General features: G+C 37.8%; 1 protein-coding gene across 1 annotated transcript; it reads left to right on the top strand.

The window, feature by feature from the left end:
* The first annotated feature begins 1437 nt into the window (after positions 1-1437).
* On the top strand, positions 1438-5240 carry ruvbl2 (RuvB-like AAA ATPase 2). The gene is made up of 14 exons (XM_072446664.1): positions 1438-1522; positions 2102-2156; positions 2234-2289; positions 2374-2515; positions 2588-2717; positions 2790-2856; positions 2924-3030; positions 3108-3201; positions 3284-3502; positions 3590-3708; positions 4229-4348; positions 4419-4548; positions 4646-4760; positions 5017-5240. The coding sequence occupies exons 2-14, from the start codon at positions 2102-2104 to the stop codon at positions 5040-5042; spliced, it is 1380 nt and encodes a 459-aa protein (XP_072302765.1). The 5' UTR covers positions 1438-1522; the 3' UTR covers positions 5043-5240.
* Positions 5241-13417: the final 8177 nt, after the last annotated feature.

Here is a 13417-nt window from a genome sequence, read left to right as displayed (position 1 = left end):
ACAGGGGCCAGCTCACCTGAGCAGTGTCTTAAAGGCGTAATGGACGATATTTCGGCGATTTGAGGCGGCGGAAATCGTGCGCATGCGCACTCCCCCGTGCGGACTGATACAACACACACGAGCGTTTGTTTATTAGCGCAACAGAGCGCATCGCATCGCTCGTCTCCCGTAGATTTCTGTCCACTTCTGCGTCAGCTCGAACTGTCTTTCTCCGTCTTCATTTTGCCCCGTACACTGAGGGAACTATATTATGATAGATCCATGCGCTTAGGCACGCGGAAACGTGAGGACGAACCGCACGCGGCTGCAGGTGAGCGGTAGGTGCGTTTTATGATTGATACGTGGCAGGACTAATGATTTATCCACGCCACGAGGAAATATGATAAAAATTTGCTGAAAAAGATCGTCCATTCCACCTTTAAGGTGGCCGGAGTGACACTGTCTGGTCCAGCAGCTTTTCAGGGGTTGGATTTCCGATTGTTTGCTTACATCCTGTTCCTGGACTGTGGGGTCGAAAAGTCATAATATGTCAAATATTTGTTGGACAACAAAGAACATGAGGAGGTGTTGGAGCCCTTTAAATTATTTTTTTCTTCTGTGGAAGACATGTGGACATTTTGTGAGGAAGTGGGGTAGTATGGTTTTCTGTGGATAGGTAGATGAACGAGTGTAGTGTTGTAAGAATGTAATCATTTCATCTTTCTGTCAAGTTTTTCAGTTTTTTCAATATTGTTTATTCTATTCTAATTATGATTGTTTGTGGAGCCAAAATCAAACAAATGAAGAGATAGTTCTACATTTGTAAATCAGATTTTTGTGGATAAGCAGTTTAAGAAATTTGCTGTTAATGATACAAATATATGTGGTTACAAAGTCCCAGCCTCTATCTATATATGACGCATACATAGCAACTAATCAAGCATTTCTTCAAACCAATTTTCATTATATAATATCAATATTACTATAAGCTACCAGTCTTTAATTCAGTTTGAATGTTTTCTGATTGTGTTTAAACAAATATTTTTTACTCATCTCTTTCGCAAATTAATCTCACAACTAAAACACAATTTATTAAAAATAGTAAAAAGAAATAAATATCGCGGGATATTTTATTTTATTGACGTATATATAGAAACCATTGAACCGTATTCCGTGTGAGCAGGTGGCGGTAAATGCACATTTTTAGTTGGCTACCAACCACTAAAAGTAACACCACAACAACAGTAGCAACGATGTGTTTTCCGGACTTGTCTGTTAAGGTTCCTCACTCTGGAGTAAGGTCTGCAGCCACTCTAGTACAAAGTGGCTTTATAAAAAAGATTTGAGTTAGTGAACTGTACCTGTCTTTGTGAATCAGCCACACTCACATCACAAGCAGGCGGCGCTGCTCTGGGTCCGACACGTGTGTCTTACAGGGCATTCAACAAAGATTGCCTTGTTTCTGGTCGGTGACATTTTCCGTGCGCACCACCACAAGAAGCGCCGCGTTTTCCACGTTTAACAGTAACGTGTGCTGACTCAGGTGAGTCTTGGTGTACACTATTACTTTTAGTTAACGGTTATACCCGCCTGTTGCAGAGAAAGTAAACTTGGCATCTCGGGGAGTAACATGTACAACACTAATGCATTAGCTAACGTTACATTATTAGAATGAATGAGGCTAACCGTGTTGCTAGTGCTAGCGATACCGTGTGGGTCTCCTGTTTCCTATTGCTATCAGTTCAGTATTAACTTGTTTATATGTTTTTTGGAGTTGTTGTTGATAAGATATTCAACTTTCGAGTGTCTCAAAACAAACATCTTAACAAAATCCGTTGTTAACTCTTGTGTTTTGTTACGTTCGTTACCTGTCACTATGACAACCAACTCTTGAAACATAGCTAGTTAGTTAATGGTCCTTGATCTTATTTATAACATACGTAGACGTGTTGCTGAACTGGTTTCGTTTACATTATTCAGTTTTAATATCCAGGGACCATCTCATTGACCATAATAAACATATTTCATGAGAATATGAGCCATAAGGCATATACGACAACGAGAATATGAATTATTGTTCTTTAGTTTTTGATATTCGTTTCTGGTTTTGTCTAAATTGCAGATGGCGAATACAAAAGTCCCAGAAGTTCGTGACATAACACGAATTGAGAGAATTGGTAAAAGCATTTAGATTCTTTTTTATTTAAGTTTTTCTATATTTTAATCCATATGCTTTTTAAAATTATTATTATAGGTGCACATTCTCACATTCGTGGCCTTGGTTTGGATGATGCTTTGGAGCCGAGACAGGTAAACTTAAATCATGTTTGTCTGCAAGTGTCATAAATGGATAATATTTATTTAAAAGGTTTTGTAATTTATTCTATGTTCTAGGTGTCCCAGGGGATGGTGGGTCAGCTTGCCTCACGTCGGGCAGCAGGTGTCATTCTAGAAATGATTAAAGACGGTCACATTGCTGGGAGAGCAGTGCTTATTGCAGGCCAGCCTGGCACTGGAAAAACCGCAATTGCAATGGGTGAGGAATTAACAAATGAATGAAGTGCAGAAATGAGTATGAACATTATATTATATTATGGTCTATCTCCAGGTATTGCCCAGTCTCTTGGCCCCGACACTCCTTTTACAGCGCTAGCAGGAAGTGAAATATTCTCTCTTGAAATGAGCAAAACAGAGGCACTTAGTCAGGCTTTCAGGAAAGCTATTGGTGTCAGAATCAAGTAAGATTTTAACCAAAACTTCAAGTGAACAATTTCCTGTTGTATTCACTGTCGTTTTTTTTTGTCTCACAGGGAGGAGACTGAAATCATTGAAGGAGAGGTAGTGGAAATACAGATTGATAGACCAGCTACAGGAACGGTAAGGTAGAGATTTGATGCTTTAGTAGTTTTTCCATTTGTAAACTCTGAACATTTTTCTGTTCTAGGGGGCTAAGGTTGGCAAGCTGACCCTCAAGAGTACTGAGATGGAGACAATATATGACCTGGGCAATAAGATGATTGAAAGCCTTAGCAAGGAGAAGATTCAAGCAGGGTAAAGTGATCCCTTGTGACCATTTTGAGATATCAGTTTTTTCCACTTTTATAAAAAAAAATCCTTCATATCCACAGAGACGTTATTACAATTGACAAAGCCACTGGAAAGATAAGCAAGTTGGGTCGCTCATTCACCCGAGCCAGAGATTATGATGCCATGGGATCTCAGGTATGAATTGCATTTGCCAATATTTGTCAGCATTTTCAAATTGAAGATGATATAACAAGCACTGTTTTTCTTATGTTTCCAGACCCAGTTTGTGCAGTGTCCAGAGGGTGAGCTTCAGAAAAGAAAAGAGGTGGTACACACAGTTTCTCTTCATGAGATTGATGTCATCAATAGCCGCACGCAGGGTTTCTTGGCCCTTTTTTCAGGGGACACCGGTGAGATCAAATCTGAGGTCCGGGAGCAGATTAATGCCAAAGTGTGTGAATGGAGAGAAGAGGGCAAGGCAGAAATCATCCCTGGGGTTTGTACCACATCAGTGAAATTATCTGAAAGGTACATAGTGGAGATGTTTCAAAATGTTGTTCTTGTATTTTCTTTTTACTTTCAGGTGTTATTTATTGATGAGGTTCATATGCTGGACATGGAGTGTTTCTCATTTCTCAACCGGGCCTTGGAGAGTGATTTGTCCCCAGTCCTTATTATGGCCACCAACAGAGGCATAACTCGGTAATTAATGTTTTTCCTCACACTCATAACACAAATGAGACCCCCCTCAAAAAGAAATCTAAAGGCGCTATCCACTCCACAAGTGACTCTAAATCAGTGATTTGAGGGTCCGGGGGCAACCGAGGGGCCTCAGAGGGCATTTGTTGAAATGTACCTTTTGTAAAGCGGTATTAAGCCCACTGTCAATATTATTTGCATTTTAATGTCTATCTAAAATTGAGAAAAAAAGACATTACAACATAATGTTGGGGATCTTCACATTGATAAAGGAGCTGTTTTGCACACTTTGGGAATGACTGTTCTAAATCATTAAATACATTTAATTACATACCAGTTATTTTCTCAAGGCTGTTGTAAGTTAGTTTGCTTCTCAAATTAGTTTACCATAAATGGTTAAAAATACAATGATGAGTCTGGCTGCCAAGCTACCGTCTTTATGGATGTAAAATTAAGAAAGAATGTCAAACTATTCATTCGCATTTTAAACTCCAAAACAAAACTTTTTCATTTTGTTCTACAGCATTCGTGGCACAAATTACCAGAGTCCACATGGTATTCCCATTGACCTGCTGGACCGACTACTCATCATCGCCACTTCTCCCTACAATGAAAAGGAGATGAGACAGATTCTCAAGATCCGGTACGACTCCCATATGAAGTACAGGCTTTTGTCCCCCTGTACTTTTGTATAAAATATGGCTGTATTTTAGCTGTGAGGAGGAGGATGTGGAGCTGAGCGAGGAGGCACACACTGTTCTGACCCGCATTGGCATGGAGACTTCACTTCGTTATGCAATTCAGCTGATTAGCACAGCTGGCTTGGTGTGCCGCAAACGCAAGGTAAATACAACTTTGAACATTGTTAAATTATGGTTCAACCAAAAAGCAATCTAACCAAGTAGACAAAACTGACTCATCTGTCTGGACTGGTTTTCAGGGCACAGAGGTACAAGTGGAGGACATCAAACGGGTTTACTCCCTATTTTTGGATGAGGCTCGATCATCTCAGTACATGAAGGAATATCAGGAGTCTTTTCTCTTCAATGAAACGCGTAAGTTTACTTGTAAAATACTATCCACTTTCTCATTAATTTGTTACTATTTGTATAAATGTATAATGAACCTGCACTGCAGTCTGATCAAATGTTTATTTTAACTCGATGTTTATTAACGATGCAAAGGTTTCTAAATAAAGTCAGTTCATTGTGCGATGTTTTTTCAAATAATGCATTGTGTATAATGAAATAATTTTTTAAAACAAACATAGGTACTATCTTCAATATCTTCATCAATCCATTTATTTCACAGAATCGGGTTCAATGGATACCTCGTAAAGATGCCTCGCCTTCAGTGTTATGTGCCCATTCCAATGTCAATTCAACATCAGGTTCTCCTGAGCTGAATTGTAATTCTTTGCCTTTTTGTTATTCAATCTACCCTCCTGTCTATTTAGTTTGTGAAAAAACCCTGCTTACCTTTGGTTTATTTGTGTCTTACATCTATTTTATTAAAATAATTCTGTTTCTCAGAGCCTATAATTGTTTTTTTTTTCATAGCTTTACATTTTTTAAACTTAATTTTATTAAAATCTCTTGTCATTATGTCTGGGTGGTATGGCCTGATGTGTATATTGAGCATTTGTTGGGTCTTGATAATTCCCCTTTCAAAATTGATGCACATATCACTAAAATTACTAAATTATTACTTTTAACAAGTTAAAAAAAATAATGTTTTTTTGTGTTTGAAGTACAAACAGAACCAGATTCACCCCAGTGTGATTTAACTGAAAATAAGTGAGGATAAGCTTTCCCTTTGTTTTGTGTCTTAAAAGGAATACAAATCTACAACTCATTCAATTGCTTCCATAAGGGGGCGCTCTAACACAAGTTTACCAAAGCACATTTCAACCTACCTGTAGAATTAGAATCAGAAAAGGTTTATTGCCATTGTTAATGAACAGAATTCACAAATATAGGAACTTGCTTTGGTGATTCAGTGCAACATATAACAATGATAAAATAACCTACACAAAATAAAATGGCATGAAAGAAAATAAGTGTAAATCTACTATAGGATAAACACTAACTCAATACTGAAGTCTTGTTGCATTGCTCACTGCTAAATCTACCAAGGCATCATTTTTAAGGTCACAACTGAGAAGGTGTGAACCTGTTCAGTAAATCTGTCTGTCAATGCTCTGCATGCCTCCTTTCTCTTTAACACCTGCACAATTGCCTAATAAGCAGGCGCCATTGCTCTTGCAAGCATTTTAAGAAATAGTTTGTCCTCCCCAATAATCAACAACTAATACAAGAATTGTCATTGGACAACAAAAAAATCCTTTCCCAGTGGAAGACAGTTGGAGAAGCCTGCTGCCAGCCCTGAATCCCCTCGGTCCCACCAGGCCCATGTCAGCTGTGCCCTGTTTACCTCCACATCTGATGGATTCACAGGATGTAGGCCTGCAATAAATCTATGTAAACTACAAGGTGATGCATTTTTACATCAAATATGCAAATATTTCTACTTGTAGCACAAGTAAGCAGTGTTATTAGTAATAATAGGGAAACAAATACTTATCTTTATCCAAATCATAATAGAACATACTGTGAAAGATGCTCCAGGAGGATGTCTGACTTGGCACATGTACAGTATGGTCCACATGCCACTGACCACAGGCTCCATCCCTGCTCAGCATGCGCACATGTGGTGGCATTTTGCCTGAAACACTAGAGCATTCATAAAGCAGTATATTTCTAGATGGACATATCATAAGAGTTAAATCCTGCACGCCTATGTCACTAACATTTAACTCAAATACTCCCTAAGAAAATATTTGGTTCTCCGAGTACCACCTGATCCTGGCCAGGTCTTTATGGGACTATCATGACAAATGAGAAACCAACCTATACGTTAGGAAGAATAACAATCTCCTAATATGACATTAAAGTGTTTTTTCTCTATGGAGACAAAGAGGTGAGGCAACTTGGCAATGCAGATTTGTGTGGTGGAAACCTGACTTATTTTTGAGCAATAAAAATGTGTAATAAAAAAAATTAAGATAAGTGGCGGACCCTCCACTCCAGTGCACCTTTGACTGTATATCTATTTTAATTAGTGGGTTCTTGAAGCAAGAATTATCTATAAAGGACCCTCCACTCAAGTGCACCTTTAACTGTATATATATTTTAATTAGTGGGTTCTTTGAGCAAGAATTCTCTATAAAGTACACTATAAAAGCTTACCCAGTACAATACAGCTTATGTTGGAAATGTTTTTTTACTCTAGTTACATTACAACAGACAGGGATGTTCTATGGTTTCAGAATGATGAGAAATTAGAACTTTTGCCATTGCAATCAACAATTTTATAAAAAAAAATATTTTCAATGGGAGAAAATCTCCAAAGCTGAAACCAATGAACACCCACCACTTTCATCCTGACCATTTGCCCTTCTACTGCCTTTCGCATTAGCTGCATTTAATTAACGAGATGTGCTCTATTAAAATCAATCCTGTCAATGTCATTGATCCAAAAATATTGTCAGATTTAAACAGATACACATGTTGACCTGACCTGTTGTAAAAGCTGCACCTCATTCTCTTTTACTCAATAAGGCGTTTGAATAAGTCAGTTTTCGTTTATCATTGGCCTCAGTCTGTCTAGTATCAAAGTTGATGTATAATGATCTTTTAATGTTTTCCATCCTTCTCTATAGTGTATTTCTTCACCGCACCTCATTTTCCATCTCGCGGCATGTTCTAAGCATTTTTTGCACAATTTGCTACATGTGTGTCCATTTCCAGAAGTTCTCAAGGAAAAATAAATGTCCACCCTTCTCTTCCATCATCCTCCTTTTGCCGCCATATGTGAAAATGCAAAGTATATAATGAAAAGTGGGGTCAGTGGAAGTGCACACTTTTTCATTATGCAATTTTCTGCTACTGCTGACTTTATGTATATTTATATTTTTATATTTTTGTGGAACCTGAAAAAGGGGCTAACTTGAAAATTGTTAGCCTTTTTTGGGTCCAAATTAGGGTTTCTACTCTCCAGACACTGCTACATCTGGTGTCAATGGCTCTGTCCTCAGTACATCTCAAAAGACATTGAAGACCCCGCAAAATCATAATCAACTTTTTTCTAATTTGACTAGTTTCTCATTTCATTGCGTTGCACCAATGAAATTTCCCCATGTGGGACAATAAAGGAATATCTTATCTTATCTTAACCTTCTGTGCTCTAAATGTTATCTCTACTATCTACATTATGACTTTATTTGACATTTTTTGAATAGGCCTGTATTAATTTGGCCTGTAAATTTTATTTGACAAGACAATGTGAAATAGGGGAGACGCGATGATGTGGACATTCAACATATTGTCAAAGTTGGAAATCACTCTACACGCTACAGCATGGAGCTTGGCATAATGTGCTTCTGCCTAGACCACTCGACCATCGGGCAGCATTTTTCAACATAAAGAAAAAGGAAAGGAGTAAGGAAAAAGTAATGTAAACACAATGTCTCACAAATTATGACTTTCACAGGAAGTATACATGTCCTATAAAGTATACAGGTCATTTTACACAAGTATTTTATAACCATCAATGGCTGATATAAAGTTGCATTCCACATAAATGAAAATGGTGTAAACATAGAATATATTTCAGTTGTTGTACAATAATAGTGATATTAAAAATCCCAATAGATTCTCCCAATTTTGATAAAAGAAATGTATTCCTTGTGTACAATAGTTATTTTTATTCATACTTGTTGACAGTGACAAAGGTAATAGAAGTCACCATTCTAGCAAGATAAAAATTGTTTGAATGTAACTTATAGGCAATTATGCTGATGCTAATGAAATGGAACAGACTAGGAGTAGTAAAGTATACAAGTACTCTATTTTACTTATCCAAAAACGTTTGACATTAATTCATGAAAGAAATGCATAACAAAACATACAGGTACTAAAATAACATTAATTGAATTGAAATTAAATACATTTCTGTTGTTTTTTATCCACATTTTTGCAAAACGTTCTAAATTTAGTTAGTTAGAATATACAAAAACATGTAATATCCTACGCTCTTGCTGCAGCTACAACATGGGATGTGTCAGTGTATCAGAAGCAATTTGTAATTTGTGTAAAAGTACATTCATTTTCTGACTGAAAGAGAAGTATTGTTCATATCATTGACTGTGAAATTATTATCACAATTAAGTATGTTCCTCTGATGGAAGACTTTAGTTTGTGCTTCCAGTTTCCTGCTGTTGGTATGATGTAAGATGTAAGAGATACAAGAAACTGAGCTCTCACTCTCTTGAGCTTGGATAAGTCCATGAAGAGCTAAATCAGGAAGCAGAATTTCATTATAGGTTCAATGGTTTCTATTTAAAGAAGACATTTTATCTGAATGTCTGATTTTATGAACGTTCAATGAATCTTCTCTCAATTTTCTACTGGTAAGAGATTTATTATGTTAATCCATGGCCCTGTAAAAGTCATGGGATGCTTTGGGAATACTGAAACTGTACCCTTCAGAGAAAAAATAAAATACTGAAGTACATTACTAAAGGTACTTAAAATTAGAGGAAGAATGAAATAAAAGTAACCGTATTTTTGATTAAAAATGTGTTGGAAGTAGCAGAACAAAAAGTATTTCATGCAGTGCTGAAACGTAATCTTGAGTCCCAAACCAGGGCTCTGATGGAACACTGCTGTAGCATATTTAAAAAGCCCATTTTAAATCCATGGGGACACTTTATATATTCAATAACTTTCAAATAAAGTCATTAAATATTCCCTGTCTCTGTCATGCAGCTCCACCTCAGTCTTGGCTGTATTTTCAAGGTCTCTGATTGTTACAATTGGCCCTGATTATACCCTGTGAATTAGTGCACAGCCCATTCATCTAAACCCCAATCCCATTCATTCCCTTTGTGGACACAAGTCATTCATGCTCCACGTGTGCCATACATAACTGCATACATGACTGCCCTTATGCACATCGAACCATGCAGAAATAGCCCTTTAGAAAGTCAGAGAAAACATTGCTTCTAAAAGTGGCTTCACACTGGCTAAATAAAGCATTCTGGCCCAGTCAAGCATAAGGTTATGATTTATTCATAAATCTTTGGTATATTTGTAGCCCGCACTGCGCACTCTTAACAGTATCACTGTTTCTCATTGTCTGTTTTCGTTGCATTCTCATTAGTGATATTATGCAAATCAGCTATCCAGGGACCTCAGTGAGTCAGTTGGATGTGATCATTATAAGTGGCCATGGGGCAGTGACATAGGATAATAGGCCCCGCTGCTGCGTACAGTCCACATGGTCTTCCACACGAGCAGACAGCGAAGACAAGAACATGTGTTGGGTTCATTAAAGATACAGTGGCATGTGCAGTGCAGTTGTTGATGTAGTCTTTGACAGCTGAAGGTTAGCCGCATCCTCAGGCTAGTCGTCATGGAGGCAGTGGAGCCTGAAGATGCAGGGCTCAATGATGGGAAAAGAAAGGGAGGAAGTGTGCACGATGCTAATGTTTTATGGCTGGCTTTTTCAGGGTGTAAATAGCAGGATATTATGATTACATATAATGAATGATACGCATGATTTGCAGAACAATATTTTGCATTGATAAAAATATATTGGGTATGAATGTATTTTAATTTTCATGTTGTTATTTTCATTACTTTATTCTAATTTTCTTACAAAATGTTGAAACCAGTTTTATAGCCAGATGTGGGTTGAGTAGCAAAACATTGCGCTCACTGTTACTTCAAAATAATATTACTCATGTTGTAAAAAGTATTTGGTGAAACTACAACTCAAATAAGAGCAACTGTAGTAACTCTCTGGACATAACATCGGATTTGTAATTTGATTATATGAAGCTAATCATTAGAGGGACCAAACATTTAATAATGAGCAAAATCAGGTATTTTAAAAGGACAGAACACAAATATTAGAAAAAATAAATCATATCTGAAGGAGCGGTGCAAGAAACACAACCATTTAATCATTGTCTATAACTTTTTGCACGTGTAGATTTACTAGCAGCGGGAAAATAAACCAAAACCTTTACTTTACTTTGTGTACATACTCTCTAAAATATATTACTCAAGTATAGGAGTAAAACTATGGGGTCTGGAAAGGAAAATTGTATTCATTAATAAAACGTTGCTCAAGCAAAAGCATTTGAGTGACCAACCTCTGAGCCCTGGTCTTTTAAATGTTTTGCTCTGGTAACCTTCTACTGTTAGACCAAGCGTGTGACATTGCATTAAAGCTTTCACAAAATGTATGAGGGGTTCATGTTGTTTCTTTATGAATAAGATCAAATTGTAACCTTGCCTTTTTGTGGAAGATGTTTGCCTGAACAAGGCACTTTGAAAACACATTTCTGATTTATCCTGGAACAGACAAATAAACTCTATTCTATTCTATAAACAAGCACAAAATGACAAGACACCAATGGTGATACCAAAGATATAGGTTTATCAAAAAACACAATTTGACAAAAGTATTAAATACATTATTAGTTTTTAGACACTAGTTTTTTAGACAGTATGACAGCTTTAGGCAGTGGAAAATATACTATTTTTAAAGGTCTTGATGCTGGTAAAATTTCCATAATTTGTTTTTGAGATAATGCATTCCCTCATAATTGTAGTGGTTAAAGTGTATGCATTTCCAGCTCACTTTGCCTCAAGTCAACCTCTAATGAAGCAAAAAGCTATTCTCGTCACTTCCCCTCAATTGCACTGAAAGCCTGGAGGTGCCATGCTGGTTTTCCCTCTGTTTCTTTTAGTAATCGCTCATTATGAGTGATGAAATGTGAAGCACGGGTCAGTGGCTCTTTAATACGTGCGTTTCTTTGACTCACACACAGATGACATGATGATACCACGCTAGAATGCTTTCTTCCTGCCAGGTGAAAACCACGGCTTCCACCACGCTGACTGTGGAGGTTACTGTGATGCAGTTTGGGAAAGATCTGTGGGTGCCAGTGTGAGTGAGGTGAGACATTCTCTGTGGAGGTGTGATGCCGAAACTGAATATACTTGTCTTCCATGTCTTTGTACAAACAGTCTATTCAGATCGGAGACAAAATGTGTGAACACTTTTTTTTAAGTTTTCACTGTGTGTAATGTTTTTTTTTTATTTTTTGCATTGTTTTTTTGTTTGTTATTAGGCCATGGAGGCAAAATAACTAGTCAAAATCTATTCTAAATCAAAATGTGCATGATTGGAATAAGAGCACTTAGGAAGCTCACCCTAACACGGGGAGAACTTGCAAACTCCACAAATCCAGGACCAGGAAAAATAGCTCTGGTTTTGAACAAACTGAGATTATTTGACTTGTTGTGGAGCTCTTTTTAAATATGAATATTTATCCATTGACCATAACCATAAAGCCAATTGGACGTTGGGATGCATTTATTCCAACGTTAATAGGGCATTGTGGTCAATTTACGGCAGACTCTCAAACCAAATATTTGCTGCAACCTTTAATTTGGACCGTTAACACTTATATATAGATGCTACGGACAATGCTTCTTTGAAACTCCCAGACCAATGACATTTTTGGTCATTACCTCCACCAGAAGTTATTTGCAACCTGAATTCACCCAGTCGCGTGTACAGAATTTGCCCTCTGTGAGCGCGAGAGGCAAAGTCCAAATGGAAATTCCAGTGCTGGTTAGAATGGCTGCCTCCTTTCCTGCCGACGCCCGCTGTTTCTTGGCTGCCTCATGACTGGAGATGTGTTGACTTTTGGATTGGAGCGGCTCTGTGTTACATTGGGGTACAAGACACACTGGTCTGGCTCAGGGAATGGGTGGTGGCCGCTTTTGCACTGAACAATTGATAGTTCATCACTTGGAGTTTCCTCTGTAATCTTACTCCTTAGTCCACAGCAAATGAGTAGGCTTTAAAATGAATAGAAGAGCTGAAGTGTTTATTCAAGTCAAACCAGGACTAAAGGGTGATAAATTCAGGATGATTCAGGAACAGCTCAAATGGCCCATTTCGGATCATTTTAAAATAGAGAACCACATTATGAGCAAACATTGGGACACAGAGGTCAACAAACATCGTCGTTGGATTAAGGAGGCTATTGAAATACGTAAACGTACTGTTTATGAAAGAAAAGGCATGAATCAGGAAGTTAAAATCAATCAGATGTTTAATCCCTACCATGTACAACACGAATACAGATAAACAGAGCTCGCTTATCAGCCGTCCCTAACAAATGTGACCGGCGACTTAGACGGGCGTCTCAGAATTCACGCCGATTTCCCTGCTCTGCCATATATTTATAACATTCCTCCTTACAGTGTTCTTCCATGAGCTTTTTCGCACGTCCGTGGCCTTGAAGTCTGCAGCCGCTCCGGGAAGGTGTCCGTCCTTATCAGAGAATGTCTCAAAAGGAGCAGTGAGTGTCTCAAATGGACAATGGAGTATGTGTTGTGTGTATAAGGAGTTAACCCAAGTGTAATGCAGTCTGAAATGAATATAGTTGGTTATACTTTGAATACAGTCTCGTAAAATGAATATAGTTGGTTATATAATATAGTAATGGTTAAGATATTTAGATTCCCCTTCTGTGCCGATAGAAATGTGGACTATAAACCGGGATGAGGGAGCCTTTTTACTCTCTCACATCTGGGTTACTGTCCTGAAGAAGTTGGACTGAAGATGG

The sequence above is a fragment of the Eucyclogobius newberryi genome, unplaced genomic scaffold (assembly GCF_026437365.1).
Source record: "Eucyclogobius newberryi isolate DKJ021-1_F unplaced genomic scaffold, fEucNew1.0.hap1 SCAF_15, whole genome shotgun sequence".
Lineage (NCBI taxonomy): Eukaryota > Metazoa > Chordata > Actinopteri > Gobiiformes > Gobiidae > Eucyclogobius > Eucyclogobius newberryi.
This window is presented reverse-complemented; position numbering and strand designations above follow the sequence as displayed.